The sequence below is a fragment of the Sinohyriopsis cumingii genome, chromosome 16 (assembly GCF_028554795.1).
Source record: "Sinohyriopsis cumingii isolate HCF-2022 chromosome 16, ASM2855479v2, whole genome shotgun sequence".
Lineage (NCBI taxonomy): Eukaryota > Metazoa > Mollusca > Bivalvia > Unionida > Unionidae > Sinohyriopsis > Sinohyriopsis cumingii.
In genome coordinates, this window is record NC_142976.1 from 76,161,085 (window position 1) to 76,179,461 (window position 18,377).

Below are 18,377 nucleotides of genomic sequence, written 5' to 3' on the forward strand. Positions count from 1 at the left end.
CATGACCTCGGTGAATTATTGAGTAGTAGGAAAATAACCCACACACATTTTCAGTTACCACAATAAATAAAATTTGTATTCACATCTAATACTTCAAATTTCTTACCATTCATTTTCCATGTTGAAAAGGCTATGCATGGTCAAAGGCAGTGAGAGTCTTCGAACATCAGAGATTTAGGTGTATGTGTTTCCAAAAATTATTAACTTCGTCAAACGCACATTTGTAACTGTTGTGCATTTTTAAGCTGTTTTAAGTCAGCAAAGCTGATTTTAGAAATAAATGTAATTTAACAATATAAAACAACAGTAAAGAAGATTCAAACACTGGTAAAAGAAAAAAAACACAGAAATTGTGAATATGTATTAGCATAATTGGACCTTTTTTTCCTTTAACAATTCAGATCAAGGAATAAAATTCGCTATTTCTTTTATCGCTGCATTCTTTCAAGGCATTAAAAGTAGAAAATGTTGTAACATAAATGCAGCTAGCTTTTTATAACTAACTAGTTCTTGTATGAATCTGACTTTTCTTCACGTATCCCGGATATTAGCTTGTATCTAGCTGTTACATAAATACGAGAGTCGGGATGGGCTGACAAATCATGCTTTCTTTTTCACACAAACTTTAGGTCACACTTGCCTTCATACATAAAACAAACGTGCTTATTGTATAACTTCACATGCAGTATTACATTTTGTCTGGCAAGTCTAACAGGTTTAAGAATATTACATTTTGTCTGACAAGTCTAAGAGGTTTAAGAATATTACATTTTGTCTGACAAGTCTAAGAGGTTTAAGAATATTACATGTTGTCTGATAAGTCTAACAGGTTTAAGAATATTACATTTTGTCTGACAAGTCTAAGAGGTTTAAGAATATTACATGTTGTCTGATAAGTCTAACGGGTTTAAGAATATTACATGTTGTCTGATAAGTCTAACGGGTTTAAGAATATTACATGTTGTCTGATAAGTCTAACGGGTTTAAGAATATTACATGTTGTCTGGCAAGTCTAACGGGTTTAAGAATATTACATGTTGTCTGATAAGTCTAACGGGTTTAAGAATATTACATGTTGTCTGATAAGTCTAACGGGTTTAAGAATATTACATGTTGTCTGATAAGTCTAACGGGTTTAAGAATATTACATTTTGTCTGTTTTAAGAATAAACGGAATATAGTATATAAAAAAAAACATCGTTCAGGAGATAATTCTACGCTTCAAATATAGTTTTTAATTTTCAAGACCAGAAATTTCGTCTAACTGACTACACTGAACTTAAGTGTTTTAAATCTCGAAAAATGTATTCAAATGTTTTTCTTCGTTAATTGCAGCAAATATTGTCATAAACCAATTAAATAACTGTTCCTAATGGATCCACCGAAAATTTGCTATAAACCAATGAAACGGTTGTTCCTGCTGATTCAACCGTAAATTTGTCTTGAAATACCCACAAGGTTCCTGTATATTATTATAGATATTTTGCAAGACTGCTCGAAAAGTATACACATTCTGTATAAAAAAGAAGAAAAATGCTTGGATATATAACCTTGCGGGTTTTCCTTTAACAAAGATTTACTTATCATTCTCTCCTGAAATTCCTAAAAGAAGGCTAAATATTGTTCAAAGAGTGGATTCAAGTATATCACAAACTGTTGGCCCCTTTAGAAACAAATATAAATGTTTAAATTTAACATATTTCTAGAATAATGAAGACGTCAATAAACTGTCTCATTAAAATGGACGAAGAGCTATCACTAGTTGGTGGGTTGTGGCGCCTCCTCGCTCGGCTTAATATTTGGTAGGCCATCGTCGTCTTTCTCCTTGGCGCCATGTTTCAGAGTACGCGTGAAGTCGATGTAATCAAACAGCCCGCCTTGAATAGGAGCTCCATGAAACAAATCATCAACCATTTCCTCAGTCCATCTATCTCCCATCGTCGTCAGACATTCACGTAAGTATTCCTCACTCAATTTTCCTAAATGTATAGATTGAAAGTACACATCAGTATTAATAGACAACGAACACTAATTTTCATGTGTGACTACGATGAACATACTGAGTTAATGGAGACATATACAAAAAAATGTATTCAGATATGCAGTTCCAGTTTAAAGCTATGGCCAATTCATTTAAAACATTTGCGTCTATAGTCAGTCTGGGCAATACGAGAGTTGTCATGATGGATATAGTTGTGACGTCACTAGATTCCCTATTGCAAAAAAATCTTTATCCTGGAAGTTGAAAATAAAACTCATACAGAATGACGATGCTAAACTAAACAGTACATAATACATCTGGATTTAGATAATTATCAAGATAAACCGATGAAATATTTATAACGCTATACAATTTGTGCGGCCTATAATGGGAACCTATCGTTTTACATCAGTCAGATAAGTAGTGTTTACTTACGTAAACTCAGAATTTTTACACTGCAAATGACTGATAAGACTGATAAATCAAATTATATCCAAACTATGAACAAAAATAAAAAAGGAGCACCAAAAATGAAATTACATTAATCATTTCGCCCATTTATTGTTTAAAAATTATATTTGCTATTATTTTACATTATATTTTATAATCAGTATTTGACAAGGAAATTGGTCTATAGGTTTTAAAACTCTTCTTTGTAGCCTTTTCCTTTGTATATTATTGTAATTATTCCTAACTTTATTTTTATGCCATTTCGCCTTGAAAAAGTAATGTGTAGTAATTCGAATATAGGTATTGTACTTGTGATAAATTTCTACCGAAAGTCCCTTTGGTCCTGGCGGTTTCCCTTTATTTAATTGTCTAATTGTTTGTATATTATATTCTCAATTATCAAAAGTACACTTACCATGATCATTCTACCTTTTCTATATTACATTCTTACGTGGCTATCATTTTTATTTCTAAGATTTAAAATGTATCCAAAACAAAAATACTTTGGCTATTTCCGTTCTTACAAGTATATTCAGTTTTATCTTTATTTAGTTTTCTATATGCGTGAATTATTATTTGTATTGTATTTTATTAAATTAAGTTTATATCTTCGTGTTTTGTATATTTTTGTTTTGGGTCTTCAATTTATTGCTGTCTCGTGTTGCTGTTTTCATTTTGTATTTGTTCGTGTTGTTGTTCGTTTTCGCTTTCTTCGTTTTGTTATAGTTTTTGGCCTAGTTGTTTTATTTTGTATTTATTGTTCTATGGATAAATTCTTTTTTCTTAGTTATTCTTGTTTTGATATTCCCAAGACGTACGGTTTGGTACCTTGTTCCAAACTGAGGAGGTTTTTTTTTCTTTTGATCTTCACCATATGTACCTTTTTCTGTATTTTGTTCGAACTGAGATGAAAGCTTGTGATAATGAACTTTTATGAAGAGGCTAAGACCTCTTACAACTTGTGATAATGAATTTTTATGAAGAGGCTAAGACCTCTTATAGCTTGTGATAATGAATTTTTATGAAGAGGCTAAGACCTCTCATAGCTTGTGATACTGAATTTTTATGAACAGGCCAAGACCTCTTATAGCTTGTGCTTTACATAGGACGTTTTCTGGGTCTACTTTGGCCAACCACGTTTGTGTACATTTTATGGGTCTGCTTTGGGAGACCACGTTTGTGTACTTTTTATGGGTCTGCTTTGGGAGACTGCGTTTGTGTACTTTTTGTTTTTCTAGTACAGCGTTGCTGTTGAAAAAGTGAAAGAGGGTCTGTTGGTGTTATTTACACTTGATTCTTCCTTTTCTTCTCCCATCGTAATATTAGTTGACTGCTCTTCATTTCTCGGGGTGACTCTGCCACCAATGAAGGCTCGTATTCTTCCATCGGGGTTTTAATCCTTACTTCCGCGAAGTATGGTTCTTCGAGGGTATAAACCTTTGTACTTTAGTTTGGGCTTTGTTTTCTTCTGCCTTTTTATGCTATGTTCTTTCAATTTTCCTTCTTTTATTTCTTTTCTTTCCATTGGCTGTGTTATTGTTGTGTTTGTTTTCACTGTGTACAACTGTGTAGGCATCCCATATCTCTTTTTCTATTCTCTTCTGTCTGATCTTCATCAAAGTGGATATGCTCCTGTTATTTATTAAAGTTCTTCCACAATGAAAATTGGCGTGTTTTCCTACTGCTGCAATTTATTAATAGTTTTGGCTGGATTATATTCATTTTATTAGCCGTAAGCAGATCTGGGGCATGGTTTTCTGGTGAATGCATCACGCATACCGTGTTTTTAGCATGTACCCCGTCAGATAAAAGAAGTTTAGGAGGGGTTTTTTTTACATCTCATTTGTCAGTTGTCACAATTCGAACCCTTGTTTGGATGGTGGGATATCCTTTGAAGGTGACCATATTGTATCCATTTAAAGTGACCTTCATTTTGTTTTCTAATTTATGGAGGAGTTCCTCTACTAGAATTTCTACAGATAGGATGGTTATATGAACGTCAATGTTCTTGCTTTCGATAAAGCAAGCTCATTTCAGCAAGTGATACATCTTGAACCCATCTATATGTTTTCTTTATGTTTTTTGCAACCCTTTAAAAGTTATTACGTTAAATAAACACTCTGTCGCTTAATTCCATTCAATATCGCTTAAATGACACATTTCCTTAATGATTCTTGAGTATTTAATTACAAAAATCAAGATTAATTAACCACTCGCTTAGACGTAACCTTTTGCACCTGGCTTGAATTCAACTGCCACAAATTACGTTCCTTTTATTTGGAATTTCTGCCTAAAATTCATCCATGATCCTTGGAAACAAAAATTAGTGACAAATTCAATTTGCATAGTCCAGTCAATAACTCATAGGATGTATCAACGTCTAGTGCTATTAAAATTACCAGTGTTATCCAAAATGTATCCAATAAACGTAAGCAAAAATGATTCATACTGTGGAAACTGTTGTCGATTTTCGACTGTAACGTATTTCAGTGGTACATATTTAATATTACCCAGCTACCGTGGTGGAACAAATTAATACATAAAACAATAATATTATTATAAAGATTGGTCTATATTTTAAACATATGACATGAAAATATGCAAAATAAAAGATTAAAGTGACTGTTTTGAACATTAAAATTTTTAACATTCTACGCTCACTTCTCCTTAGTTTCGCTGACTTTGCCCTATTCGGGTTCGCAAGAGAATCGATTTCGCCCAAATATGCGAGTCTAGCAAGGACTCTTAACTTATTAGCCTTAGTTGCTTGGACTGTCTATATCCCTTGCTACACTCGTTATAGTAATTTCTCGACTAATGTCAGTTTAGTATATGGCGATTTTAAAATAATACTATGTAAATGTAAGAACTTGTCAGTATGTCATAGGCATTTTTTCACTTGAATGATGAAAACGGAAGTCTTTGAAAACATTTTGTGACGCTACCGCGCGTATGCCCCAGACTTTCCAGTGTTACCAAACATTTCACTGGAAGATTTCTACAATTGATCTTATATATGGAATGGATTAAGCAATGTCAAGGTTTTCACAGGCGAAGAACTTACAAATGTGACAAGATCCCATAAATAGGGGAAAATGCCCACTTTGGAAAACAAAATGAGAAACTATCCTTCACATGCTTACTAACAAACTATCCTTCACAAATTTGCTAACTAAACTATCCTTCACATGAATGCTAACAAATTATCCATCACAAATTTGCTAAAAAGCAAAATGTTGGCAAAATTCGATCTTTCAAACAATGTTACCTTTAATGCAACCGCCTTGTTACAAGCAGATCGTTTTCCTTTACAAACAAAAGACAGGCTTTAACAAAAACTAAGGTGAACAAATGGCAAATAATTTTCAGCATCTGAAGGAAACAGAACGGTATTCTAAATAAATGGTCACGTAATCTCACCGTTCTTTCCATGTGACCATGATAAGTGACCCTCAGAAATTGTTAGTCTTGTGAAACACCAAATACTCACATGATAGCCGGTTACGTGCCATGCGTCGCAATTGACATTGTCACGATAGTCGTATTATACCAAACAAAGATACTTCAATAAAACACATGTACCAGTATTTCAAAGGACAATGTATAAGTGCATCGTCCTTTGACAAGTAGAAAGATTTCTAAATTTTTGGACCCAATTTACCTGTAGCCATACCCTACATCGAAACTGGACACATGAAAAGAAGAAGGTAAAGAAGACAACAACAAAAAAGAAGAGTACGGATGCATGGTCAAAACGGTCACCAAAATGTTCTAATCTCTTACCAGTGTTTTTCTCATCGAAGCAGGCAAAGGCATTGCGGATGACGTCCTCGGGATCAGTGCCATTCAGTTTGTCTCCAAATAGCGTGAGAAACATGGTGAAGTTGATTGGTCCAGGTGCTTCGTTGATCATTGCCTGAAGGTAATCGTCATGTGGGTCTTTACCAAGGGAAATCATCACATCTTGCAGATCGTCCTTGTCTACGTAACCGTCCCGGTTCTGATCGATCATATTGAAGGCTTCCTGTTCATTAAAATAAACCATGTTAAAGATGAAATACTTCTATATCTTTATTCCATAATAAAAAATAAGATACATCAATCAAATAATTTAAAGGAAGTCTTGATGCATATTCGACAAATTCACTCATTAAATTTGCTTCAGATTGTTACAGTGTTAATTACCTGCAAAATGTGCAGTCTGGCGACTCGACCGGTTTGGATATAACTACAAATCAGAGCTCCTCATTTTACATTGTAACGAGGCTTTTTATGTCATTGATTGGATAGTATCGAGAAGCTAATGTAAAAAGATATAGAACATCGAACATCAGGGGACCAGTGATTATACCTTAAAATTTCAAGTTCTCCGTAAGTTTACTGCGTAGATTAAAATGTTTCCTTCCGTCAAATATCAGAATTACTATTCATTGTTTTTATTGTTTAGTAACAATGGGTATGTCACAAACAAAATAAGTTATAACACTGACAGCATGGACAAGTACTTACACTTTATGGTGATGAAATCCTTCTATTATGAAAAGGAATATGGAAGTTTTTAACAAACTGAATAGTATTATATATCACAAGTTGCTTGCAGAGCGTTGCTTATTGTATTATGAGCCAATCAGATAAAGTATTATGCCTTCGCGTTTGGGAAACTAAGCAGTATGGCTGAAGAGCATCAATGTGTGCTGGACAATATGATTCACTTTCAAATTTCTGAAAGTTGCAATTCCATTGGTTAATTCGAAGGTCACCAGAACACGACCCCTAAGCAGTCGCTCTCAGATCTTCACGTAGGACATTGAAGATCTGATTTTAATTAGACTGATAATGAATACCAGTTTACAAGGTCTCTCGTTCCTTTATAAGCAAAAAATAATTAAATAAAGAATGAAAGTTTAGCGGGTTAGCTACATTCTCGTTATACTATGCATGTTAGAAATATGACTGCACCACTTACTATATATACCTCCCGATTGTTTGTAACCCATTCCCCCATCGATTTCAAGAACGGAAATCTTTAATGTGCTAAAATGTTCGCAGAACTTAGTTCATTCATTGATTTATCATTTCTAACCTGACTGTGAACAGAGTGGTCCTAACACTGACATCCTCTGCGCCTTGCATGCTTAATGTACTTTCCATACTAACACGGGGTCATATTGATATTGCGTACACTATGGGCGAATCTATTTTTCTCAGACAACAGAGACGTAGTTCATCGTATTCGATAACTGTCGGATAATTCCGTAAATTACTATAATGTTGAGAGTTTTGAGTTATATCCCTTTCCACACATTAACAAAGAAATTACACCCCTTTTTAAATCCACGTGAAAGGCGAAACCGGTAGTTGTCATTCTTTTCCTTTGCATGATTCGACACTGTAAATATCGGAAGCAGATGATGTGGTATTTTCTTCCTTGCACAGACAGGTGTAGTGGTGAACACACCCCTTCACTGAAAATAGCCTTGTCCGGAAACTGGAAATGACTGGCGAACAAGGTCGACTTTTACACTGAAATCTTCTGTTTGGAATGTAACGCTCAAACGATAACGGTGTTGCCCGATAGCGTTGTTGCCCCCCCCCCCCCCGGCATAATCTGGTTTGAAATTATAAATCAATAAATGGACTGACTAAGTTCTTTGCATCTTTTATTTCATTTGTGCTTTTCGTTTCTTTTTTTAAAAAACTGGTAGTGGATTACAAACAAACGGGGAGGTGTATTCAGACTACAGTTTGGAAAGCTATGTCCGAACTCCCGAATAAAGCTTTTACACGGCAAACGGTAGAAAGGATTTTTTAAAATTAAAATATATACACGTATAAACTCTCGTGTTTTCTTTTATTTTCTTCTCTGTTTTTTTTCTATTACAAATAGCGATATGATGCCATGATAGATATATAATCCCTGACCTTAAACTCCTGAATTTGGGCTTGATTAAACATGGCGAATATATTGGAAGTCAACCGCTGGGTGCGGGCCCGGTGTTTACGTTTTGACTTCATGCTCGACATCTTGAATGATCTAAAAAGAAGAGAAATTTACATGAATGCCTATGTAGCAGAAAGACTGACCTATAGAGAGAAGCAAAGGAGTAAATATTCAGCATATAAACTACATTATAATATGAGCTGCCTGGAATAACTATACTGAAAAATGACTCGCAGATAAGTGTGGGAAATCGTTTCACACTTGCAAATTTAATATTCAGTTAGGTAAGTAGGTTGGTACAGTATCTACTTGGTCATTCTAGTTTGAATCAGTTATTGGGTCAGTCAGTCAGTTACTCAGGTTGTTTAATAATTTGCATATAAAATAAAGAAATATATTCTTGCATTCAAAAACACCATGGACATCTTAAAATTCACATAATTGAAACGTATCACCATTATTAATTGCAATGATCAAAAACTGATGACACATATGAACTCCAGACAAAAGCAACTCTAATTACTAAAGACCAAACGTCCTTTAGTTAGAAATGTTTCTACATTGTCCTAAAGGATACGTGGAAAATGCCAGTTGTTCCTTTGCCAATACAGACATTTGAGTAAAAACATTTACGCATGACTTGGTAGATTTTATTTTTCTCTTTCTGTGTGTGTGTGTGTGTGTGTGTGTGTGTGTGTGTGTGTGCAACCCAAGATTTGTATCGATCCAATGTAGCTTTACCAAATAAATTAAGTACTTAATACTATGAGGGATACATGAAAAGATAGGGTTTGCTGAACGTTTTAGTTCCATGTGGACCTTGTAACCCACTAAACCTTCCAATACTTCATTTATATACTACGGCATATCAGCACATGAAGGTTGTATCGTGCCATAGCGATTATTATGCTCCGATGCACGCCACGACGGCCGACTCTGCCGGGTTTAGGAAGAATTGAAAGCCGAATCCTTTCATTGTACTTGACTGTGTATTTCCTCGAGTCTTATTGATCAGTACTATCATTTTCTCCAGATTAATCATATCGTATTTATCAATTATATCGATTCTATCGACGCCTTGAAATCTACAGTATATGCAAATAGTGGAAGAACAGCGTTTTAGGTGGACAAAATATATCACAAACATAATGCAACCGAACAGTGACCTGTTTTTTGTTGTTGTGAGATTTGCATATGAAAAAGGACAAAATACAAAAATGAAGTGCTTATACCTGTTCTGTTCTGTTTTAGACACAATGTCGTTTATAAAATACACGAAAATGTTTGAAGGGAAAACTGGATGCGTGCTACTTTTTCTAAGCTAGCCCTATTTCTCCCTGAGATTATTTCTACATCAATCTTTTTCTATCATGATAGCAACGAGAGATCAATCTGTTCACTGCAAATCTTCTTGCCTTCATTGATTTATTGATAAAGGTTTACGAAGAAGACGCAATCAGATTTTATATTTATTCATTTATGGGAGAGAAAGTTCTACCTCTCAGTTCCTTGCATCTTACAGTCTAAAAGATGTGATGCTTATGTTGTAGCTGTGTGGGGTAGGTGGCAGCTACATTGGGGAATTAGCTGGTAGAGCCAACAAACATCTAGGTTACATATTTCATTCAAATTCAAAAGCTCCCCCTAACCCTTTCTGCCTATATATATATATATATATATATATATATATATATATATATATATATATATATATATATATATATATATATATACCTGCCTAGCGGACTTCACAGGAGACATCCTGATATCATATTTCTATAACTGACTTGATTCTGGTACATAGATCTGTGTTTCCTACATTAAACTGAACATTTGATATCTCACTAATGATTTGTCTAGAAGTTGATTTGAAAACATATAAATGATTATAATATATCTGATCAGACTCACACTCACTTTCATCCTCTTTCTCAAAATATAAATGTTAAATAAATGTAGTTTAAGTGTAAGAGTTGACAAAGATTGTCAGAGTTCAAGTATAAAATATATATTTCTTTAAAATCTATATATAAGATACTCTTGCTAATTAGAGAAACTTAATCTACTATCTTGTCTCTAATATCATCAGCATTTTCAAATCTAAAACTAATTGTAAGTCCTGTAAATAATCATTTAATTACTTTGCATAAACAAAAAAATGCCTGTTCTCACTGACAGAGACCATAGAGCTAGACCTGTTAAACCAAATGATTAATGTCCATAAGGTCATGGGGTGAGTGTACTGTAAAGATGCTGCTTGTATTGTTTTGGAAGATGTGGATTCTATTCAACATGACTATGTACAAAACTAGAAGATCGGAAAACAGTACGATCATATATAAAAAAGCCCCTACTACATTTAAACAACACACACTTATTAATGTATTCTCTCTCTCTCTCTCTCTCTGTACACATAAAGACGTGTGTTTAAGCATAATCTCTTTCAGCAAATCAACAGACAAAAATAAATGCCAACCAGCGAAGCAACCTCCTAAAAGAGTTACAGCATACTTAACCAGACTCCTGATTACTGAAAGGTGCATTTAGAAATATTCTGGTACATAAAAAAAAGTATAATTTTATTTATATGTGGGTACATCTTTCGTACCCACCAGAGCGATGCATTAAAAGTGTTCCCGTCCCACCATTTCAAGATCACTTTTGACTCTCTGGAGAAAAGAAAAAAAACATTCACCAGAAAAAACCTTTATAAAAAAAAATTAATTAAAAAAAGAAAAAATAAAAAAATTATTTAAAAAATGGTATGTTGGGGCCAAGAACAACCTCATCCGTAAAAGGTCTTCTACGTCTGATCATAAGTATAGACTTCATTTTACGCAGTGTGGCATTTTATGCTAAGAATATACGCCATTCTATCTAAGCTGGCTCGTGTAGTCGTTATTCACTGGCATTACAATACATTGTGTCATATATGTTTTTTTCTATCACATCTTAACCTTGCTGATGATGATCCTACCTCCCCCACCCCAAAATAAATGGAGGAGGGGGTAACGCACACCAACAGTTCTAAAGAAACAACGCAAAGGAAAGTGAGAGGGGCCCTTAATCCCATCAGAATCATAAACGACCATCCAATATTAAAACATTGATATCGAAGTTTAATATATACTTAGACTGTGCGATTGCTTACCTTCTGTATCACCAAATGTGAAGGACAATTCCGATGAGAGCAATGGCTTCTTCCTTTGTCTTGGGATCCTAAGATTTTGAGGCTGACTCCTCACTTAATGACCTCTCCTGGTGATGCATGTGGAATTCCGTATCTATTCATAAACGGGAGCATGTACAGAGTTCAGGCGGTATATAAGTTGAAGGTCCATTTCTTTCTTTCATTTTCTCTTATTTTAGAATTCAGCTTATTATTCTAAAATTGACAACTTTAAAATTATTTAATTTTATTTGCGAGTTCATTTTATGGAGGTTGAGGGTTAAAGTAACTGGGGCTATCGGGTGAATATGGCGTTAACGAAGGTCTGCTGTATGTAGAAAGATGCTGCCGTAACTCGAAGCTAGTCACGTGATGTGGTTCTAGGAAGGCATGGGTCTTTGATACCGATAGCAGTAAAATCACATCCTATATATAAACTGCTAAAATTGTCATCGATGGTGTGTGTGTGTGTGTGTGTGTGTGTGTGTGTTTGTGTGTAAAATAAACTCCTGATAAAGCTCGTACTTCCATGCAGTGGAAACATTTCAACGACGGTGGGTATATATTACATCTGACCTGATGCTGGAGGGGCGGAGGCTCGAACCACTGTTTTGAGCTTTAAGTTTTGACCTTCCGTTGTTGTAATATTTACAATGCATTCCTCAGACGACGATGTTTCTCAAGAGCCGAGCACAACCGAAATAGTTAATATAGTTCATAAAGACATTCTGTACAAACGTTTAGGTGTACTAGCACAAAAGATGGTGCTCTCTCTCTCTCTCTCTCTCTCGGCCTATATATATATATATATATATATATATATATATATATATATATATATATATTGTGATACTTCTCATACAATTCACGACAATATATTTTCTTTTGTCTTCCACATCAGCATGTAGATATAGATTCCATTATTTATATTTTTGTGTAAAAATATAAAACATTTGTAAGGAAAGGGTATACAAACGTTTTAGTTGTAAATACAAATGCAATTGCTTAAGTATCCGTATTCGTGTTGGATGTCTTGGTTTTCTTTTTGTTATTGAGCCTAGTTGTTTTGTCTTCACTAATATATAGATATTTTCTTTTTTCTTAGTCTTCCTGATTTTGGCGACTTGTTTCCGATTGGGGTGGTTCTTCCTTCTTTCATACTCCCAAGATGTGCGTTTTCGTACCTTGTTCCCAGTTGGGGTAAATGTTTGTGAAATTGACTTTTAAAGAGGCAGCGACCTCTTAAATGTATGGATTGTGCTTTATTTAGGACTTTTTTCTCTGTGTAGTTCGGCAAGTTTGTATACATTTTCTTTTCATGGGTGGTGGTGGTGTTGAAGACGAGAGAGAGAGAGAGAGAGAGAGTGTGTGTGTGTGTGTGTGTGTGTGTGTGTGTTATGTACCCTTGAATCTTCATTCGCTTTACCCATCGTTATATTAATTGACTGCTCTTCATTTTTATGGGCGGCCGTTTTTACATATATTCAATTCAATACAGACCTCTCCATTTCTCTAGAGATGTGTTAGAGACCTCTACAATTTAATTAGAGAGCTCTGTATATCAATTATATAACTCTCCAATTCAATTAGAGACCTCAATTAATAATTATTAATGCCTGTAGCTGAATTATAGACCTCTCTACTTTAATTGGAGACCTCTACAACTGAATAAGAAAGCTCTTTAGTGCTATTGGAGAGCTCTCTAATAGAATTAGATACTTCTCTAATTTGGCATTGGATCAACAAATCCATAAATGAATTGTATAGGTCTTTAAATAAATTAGCAACCTCTCCAATTCAATTATAAAATTCTCTTAATAATTTGAAGAGGTCTCTAAATAGTGTTTCCAATCTTTCAAAACCATACTGGTGAAATTTCATTGCCAAATTAAGACCTTAGCACCGAGTTCTACGCTGAATTAGAGCGGTCTCTAATTCTATCACAGACCTATCTAGTTATATTATAGAAGTCTGCAGTTCAGTTATAGTCTACAAATGAGACAATATACTGGGGTCTCTAACTGAATTAGAGAGGTCCATAGTTGATATACACAGCTCTCTAATGAAATTGTACATGTCTCTAAATAAATTAGAGATCTCTCTAAATTGAATTAGAGACCTCTCTAAATAAATAGAGAGGTATGTATTGAACTGAATATATGTAAGAACGGAAACCGATACATTTTCGCATTCTTAGGGTGACTCTGCCACCGTTGAAGACTCGTATTCTTCCATCGGGGCTTATGTCACTACTTCAGCGAAGTATAATTCTTCGAGGGTGTAGTCCTTTATACTTTTGTTTGGACTTTTTCTGGAGTTTTATGTTATGTTCTTCATTTTACCTTATTTATTTTCTTTCCATTGATTGTGTTGTTTTTGTGTGTTTTTATTATGTGCAACTCCGAGGTTGTCCCATTCTAATGTTTTGGACAGAAGTGAGGCGTTCATCGCGCCCATTCTCTACCCAGTCTTTCCACTTCTCTTTCTCTATTCTCTTCTGCCTGATCTACATCCAATTGCATATGCTCCCGTTACTTATTCAAGTTCTTCCACAATCAACATGGGCGTGTTTTCCGATACTGCAATTTATTAATAGTTTTGGCTTGATTATATTCATCCGATTAGTACATATCTTGGCCGTATGTACCATTTAACCATATATGGGGCATGGTTTTTGGTGAATACATCCCGCATACCATGTTTTGGCATGTACTCCATCAGATAGAAAAAGGTCGGGAGTTTTTTGCTTCTTATTTGTTGATTGTCATAATTCGGACCCCTATTTGGATGGTGGGATATCCTTTGAAGGTGGATATCTTTATTTACCGTGACCTTCTAATTTATGGAAAAGTTCCTCTACTGGAATTTCTACAGATAAGGTAGTTATATGAACGTCAATGTTCTTACGTTCGATAAACCTCTGTATTTGGGGAGCCCCTTCTACTTGCATTTGTTTTCCTCTTACCTATCTGGGTCCATCTGGGAATAGGACTAGATCTCCCCCTTTGCACAAAGAATATATTTTCCTTTACCATGTTGTAGGGTCATGATCTCTTCTTCACGGATCCCCCGCAACACAGGTCCTCTGAGAACCTCTGCAGTCTGGGACGTTCATTAAAATCTGCCTTTTCCAGGTTGAATAGCTAGCTCTCTGGTTGTCTTACAGCACTCTCGTCCCCATTGGTTTTAATTTCTTTGTGGAAATATCTGCTTAGTTTAGTCCCTTTCGTGTCAAAGCGTCAATCATATCAATACGTGTATATTTTTTTTAAACCACACACACATACAAGCAAGGGCCAAAATACGAAAAGCAGCAAAATAAGAAATGATTATGATTAAAAGTAGGCAGAAAATGTCTAGATGGGAAAAGAACCCCAAAACAAATGAAATAAAAGATTTTTCTTTCGTAAAGTATATAAACTCCATCCTTTCCTACGGCACAGCATGTCTGTATGGTGTTCGAATGCAAAACGGTCCAATGAATCTACATAGAAAGATTCATGTACAAAACTATGATCTGTATCCAAATGTGCGAGAAGTTTTTCCTTCTATTGCTACTTGGCTATTTTCAGGCAACTGACAATTTTGTATTCTCCCTATGGCTAGTTACTGCTGCGGTCACGAAACTCTCGTTCATTTCAGCCATTGGTTCAATCTGAACCCATCTATATGCCATGCTTGTATGTTTTCCGCAACCCTTTACAACTTTTTTAATGTTAAATAAACATTCTGTAACTTAATCCTATGGCTTAATCTTTTCTAAATCCTTCTTGAGCATGTAATTAAGAAATTCAGGATTAATTAACCACTCGCTTAGCCGTAATATTTAAACCTGGCTTGAATTCTACTGCCTCAAATTAATTTCTATCTATGGAAGTCGCCCATAATCCTTGAAAGGGAAAAAAAAAGGTGTAAAATTAAATATGCGTAGACCAGTCAATAACTGTGGATTCACGTCTAGTGCTAATAACTTTACCAGTATTATCTAATATTTTATCCTACAAATGTACGACAAAAATGAAACCTGCTGTGGAAACTTGACGCTTTTTGACTGTAAAGTATTTTAAATGCACCTATTTAATATTTCGCAGCTATTGTGGCGGAGCAAATTGATTAAAGTTTTAATATTATTATGAAGATTTATCAGTATTTTAAACATCTGGCTTGCAAATATGCAAAAACAGAAGATTAAAGTGATTGTTTTGAACGTTACAAATTTTTAACATTCTACACTACTTCTTCCTGTTTTGCTGACTTCGACCTATTCTGGCTGGAAAAAAAGTGATTTCGCCCAAACATCCGAGTCAAGCATGGACCCTAAATTATTAGCTTTGTTGTTTTGTACTCTATACCCCTTGCTACCAGGGATGAATTAAGGTCTTTGTAGGCCCTAGGCACTTCTTTAGTAAAACGATTGACGTAGTCTTTGTGTATATTCTTTTCAGCAACATCGTGTTTTCGTAGCACAGTGCCAATCAGATAATACGGCCCTGGTTGATACACTAGTAATACCAATTTCTCTCTAAAAGTCAGTATAGTAAAAGGCCGCTTTTAAAAGACATGCTATGTAAATGTATAAATTTTTCTATATTTCACAAACATTTTTCACTTTTATGATGAAAACGGGCGTTTCTGAGAACATTTTGTAACACTATCTCGCGTATAGCCCAATGTTACCCAACTTTCATGGGAAGATCCCTGCAATTAATCTTGTAAATTAAATGATCTAGGAATATCAAGGCTTTCACAGGTGAAGAACTTGCAAATGTGGAAAGACCCTAAAAATAGGGGAAATTTTCGACTCTGGAAAAGAATGTGAGAAACTATCATTCATAAAGTTGCTCAAATTAGATTTTTCATCTTTTACATTTAATAAGACCGGTTTGTTACAAGCAGTTCGTTTTCCTTTTCAAACAAAAGACACGGTTTAGCAACACATGAAAATTTAATTTCCTTTAACAAAACTAAGGAGAAAAAAAGGCAAATGATTTTCGGCATCAGAAGGAAATGAAAAATTTCTAGTGATAGATGATCTCCGCTCTCCGCGCATTACACTTTCCTTGGGGCGATGTTGCCTTCTACTCACGCGTCGGCAATTTAAAAAAAAAAAACAAAAAAAAACGGTCAACAGACGATGAATAAACACACATTCTGTTCTGACAGGGATTATTATTTAAAAAACGTGATCATTCTGAGGGATTTTACTTAGCATCCGCATATAAATATCAGTCAAAATATATTAGTATGTACCAGTAATGTAAGAAAAACAAAACAGCAAAAATATCGGAGATCTACTTGCTGATCTAAATGCAGATAGACATTTTATTATTTATTTTATTGGTAAAAATAGAAAACATTTATAAGGAAAGGGTATACAGACGTTAACGTGTCTTCATTATATTTGTAAAAACAAACGTAAAGACTAATCGGGTCAATTTTTTCTTGGTAAAAAAAAATCATGTTTTCTATTTCTAAAACCCTTTTCTGTAAACAAGAGTCCTTCGAATGGACTGACGATCTACATATATTCAATATAACTTCATTTCTTCTATCTAAACCATCGCTGATATATTTGATCAATAACGATATTTTTTAATTAGCCTCTGAGGCATCTATATTGGATTTTAAAATGTAAACGTTTTCATTTAGGACCAGCTAGAAATCATTAACCCCCCCCCCCCCATTTCAATATGGCCATCCATTCAGGAGGAGGGACGATAACGACGGTTTCAGATTTCAAAATGTTATTTATGTCAGCCATATTGTAGGCACCATTTCATTTAGGGCCAAGTAGACATCATAAGAAACCTTTGAGTGAAAATCCCATTTTGAACATCCAGAAATATCAATAACAACATTGTCATGATGGACACTTTTGTCCATATTGGATGCTCGAGCTGCTCCATTTTCACGTAGGACCAGCTAGACATAATATGAAGTCTTCTGTTGAAACCCCATCTCCATATGACTTTCCGTTTAGGAAGTTCAGCAATAATAAGATTTTCAAGGTCATGTCAGATCGGCACCATTTTCATTTGGGACCCACTAGACATTATAGGAAGACTTTTCGTGAAAACCTCATGTTGATATGACCATCCATTCATGATGAGTAGCAATACAAAAAATTAAAATAACCGTTGTGTGTTCGCCATATAGTGAATCCGAACGGCACCATTTTAATTTAGGACCAACTAGAAATCAAATGAAGTAGTGGTGAAAATTCCATGTTCATATATTTCATTCAGGAGGAGCGGCGACAACAAGATTTTCAAGGTGAATGATATAGAGATCAGATCTATGCCGTTTTCATTAAGGACCAGTTAGATAGTATAAGAAGTCTTTTAGTGAAAACACCATCCATTCAGGAGGAGTAGCAATAACACAATGTTCAATGTATAAGATGTCCAAGCAGCACCTTTAATTGTTATTTAGGACGAACTAGACCATGTAAAGTTTCATGTCAATCATCCAAGTAGTTTATAAGGGGCAGGGATAACAAACTTGTGCTAACAAATGGAAGGAAACATCCTATCATATAAACTCTTCTGAAATATGAACAGCAGGGCTGGAAAAAACAAAATCCCTATTAATTCGTCCTTTATTTGAATGACAATAATGGCTAACTCCCTCCCCCGCCTGCAGTATGAATGAAGCATAATCCTGTATATTTTGTGCAAGTACTGGACAAAAGACCAAGAAGTTAAGTTCAACTCAGATGTGGCAATATATCGCCATTACGAGTGCTACTCATTCCTTCCGAGCAATATAAATATCGTATCCTAGATACGGTTCATGCACGAATCTCGCATGTTCCTGTCATCATAATTGTTCCAAGA

The 18,377-nt window shown here is 34.8% G+C and overlaps 1 protein-coding gene across 1 annotated transcript; it reads right to left on the minus strand.

The window, feature by feature from the left end:
* Positions 1-346: 346 nt before the first annotated feature.
* LOC149780829 (myosin regulatory light chain 12B-like) lies at positions 347-11,653 on the minus strand. The gene is made up of 4 exons (XM_089937892.1): positions 11,524-11,653; positions 8,354-8,465; positions 6,215-6,455; positions 347-1,979 (listed from the first exon to the last, which is right to left on the minus strand). The coding sequence occupies exons 2-4, from the start codon at positions 8,453-8,455 to the stop codon at positions 1,759-1,761; spliced, it is 564 nt and encodes a 187-aa protein (XP_089794018.1). The 5' UTR covers positions 8,456-8,465; positions 11,524-11,653; the 3' UTR covers positions 347-1,758.
* Between the last annotated feature and the right edge of the window lie 6,724 nt (positions 11,654-18,377).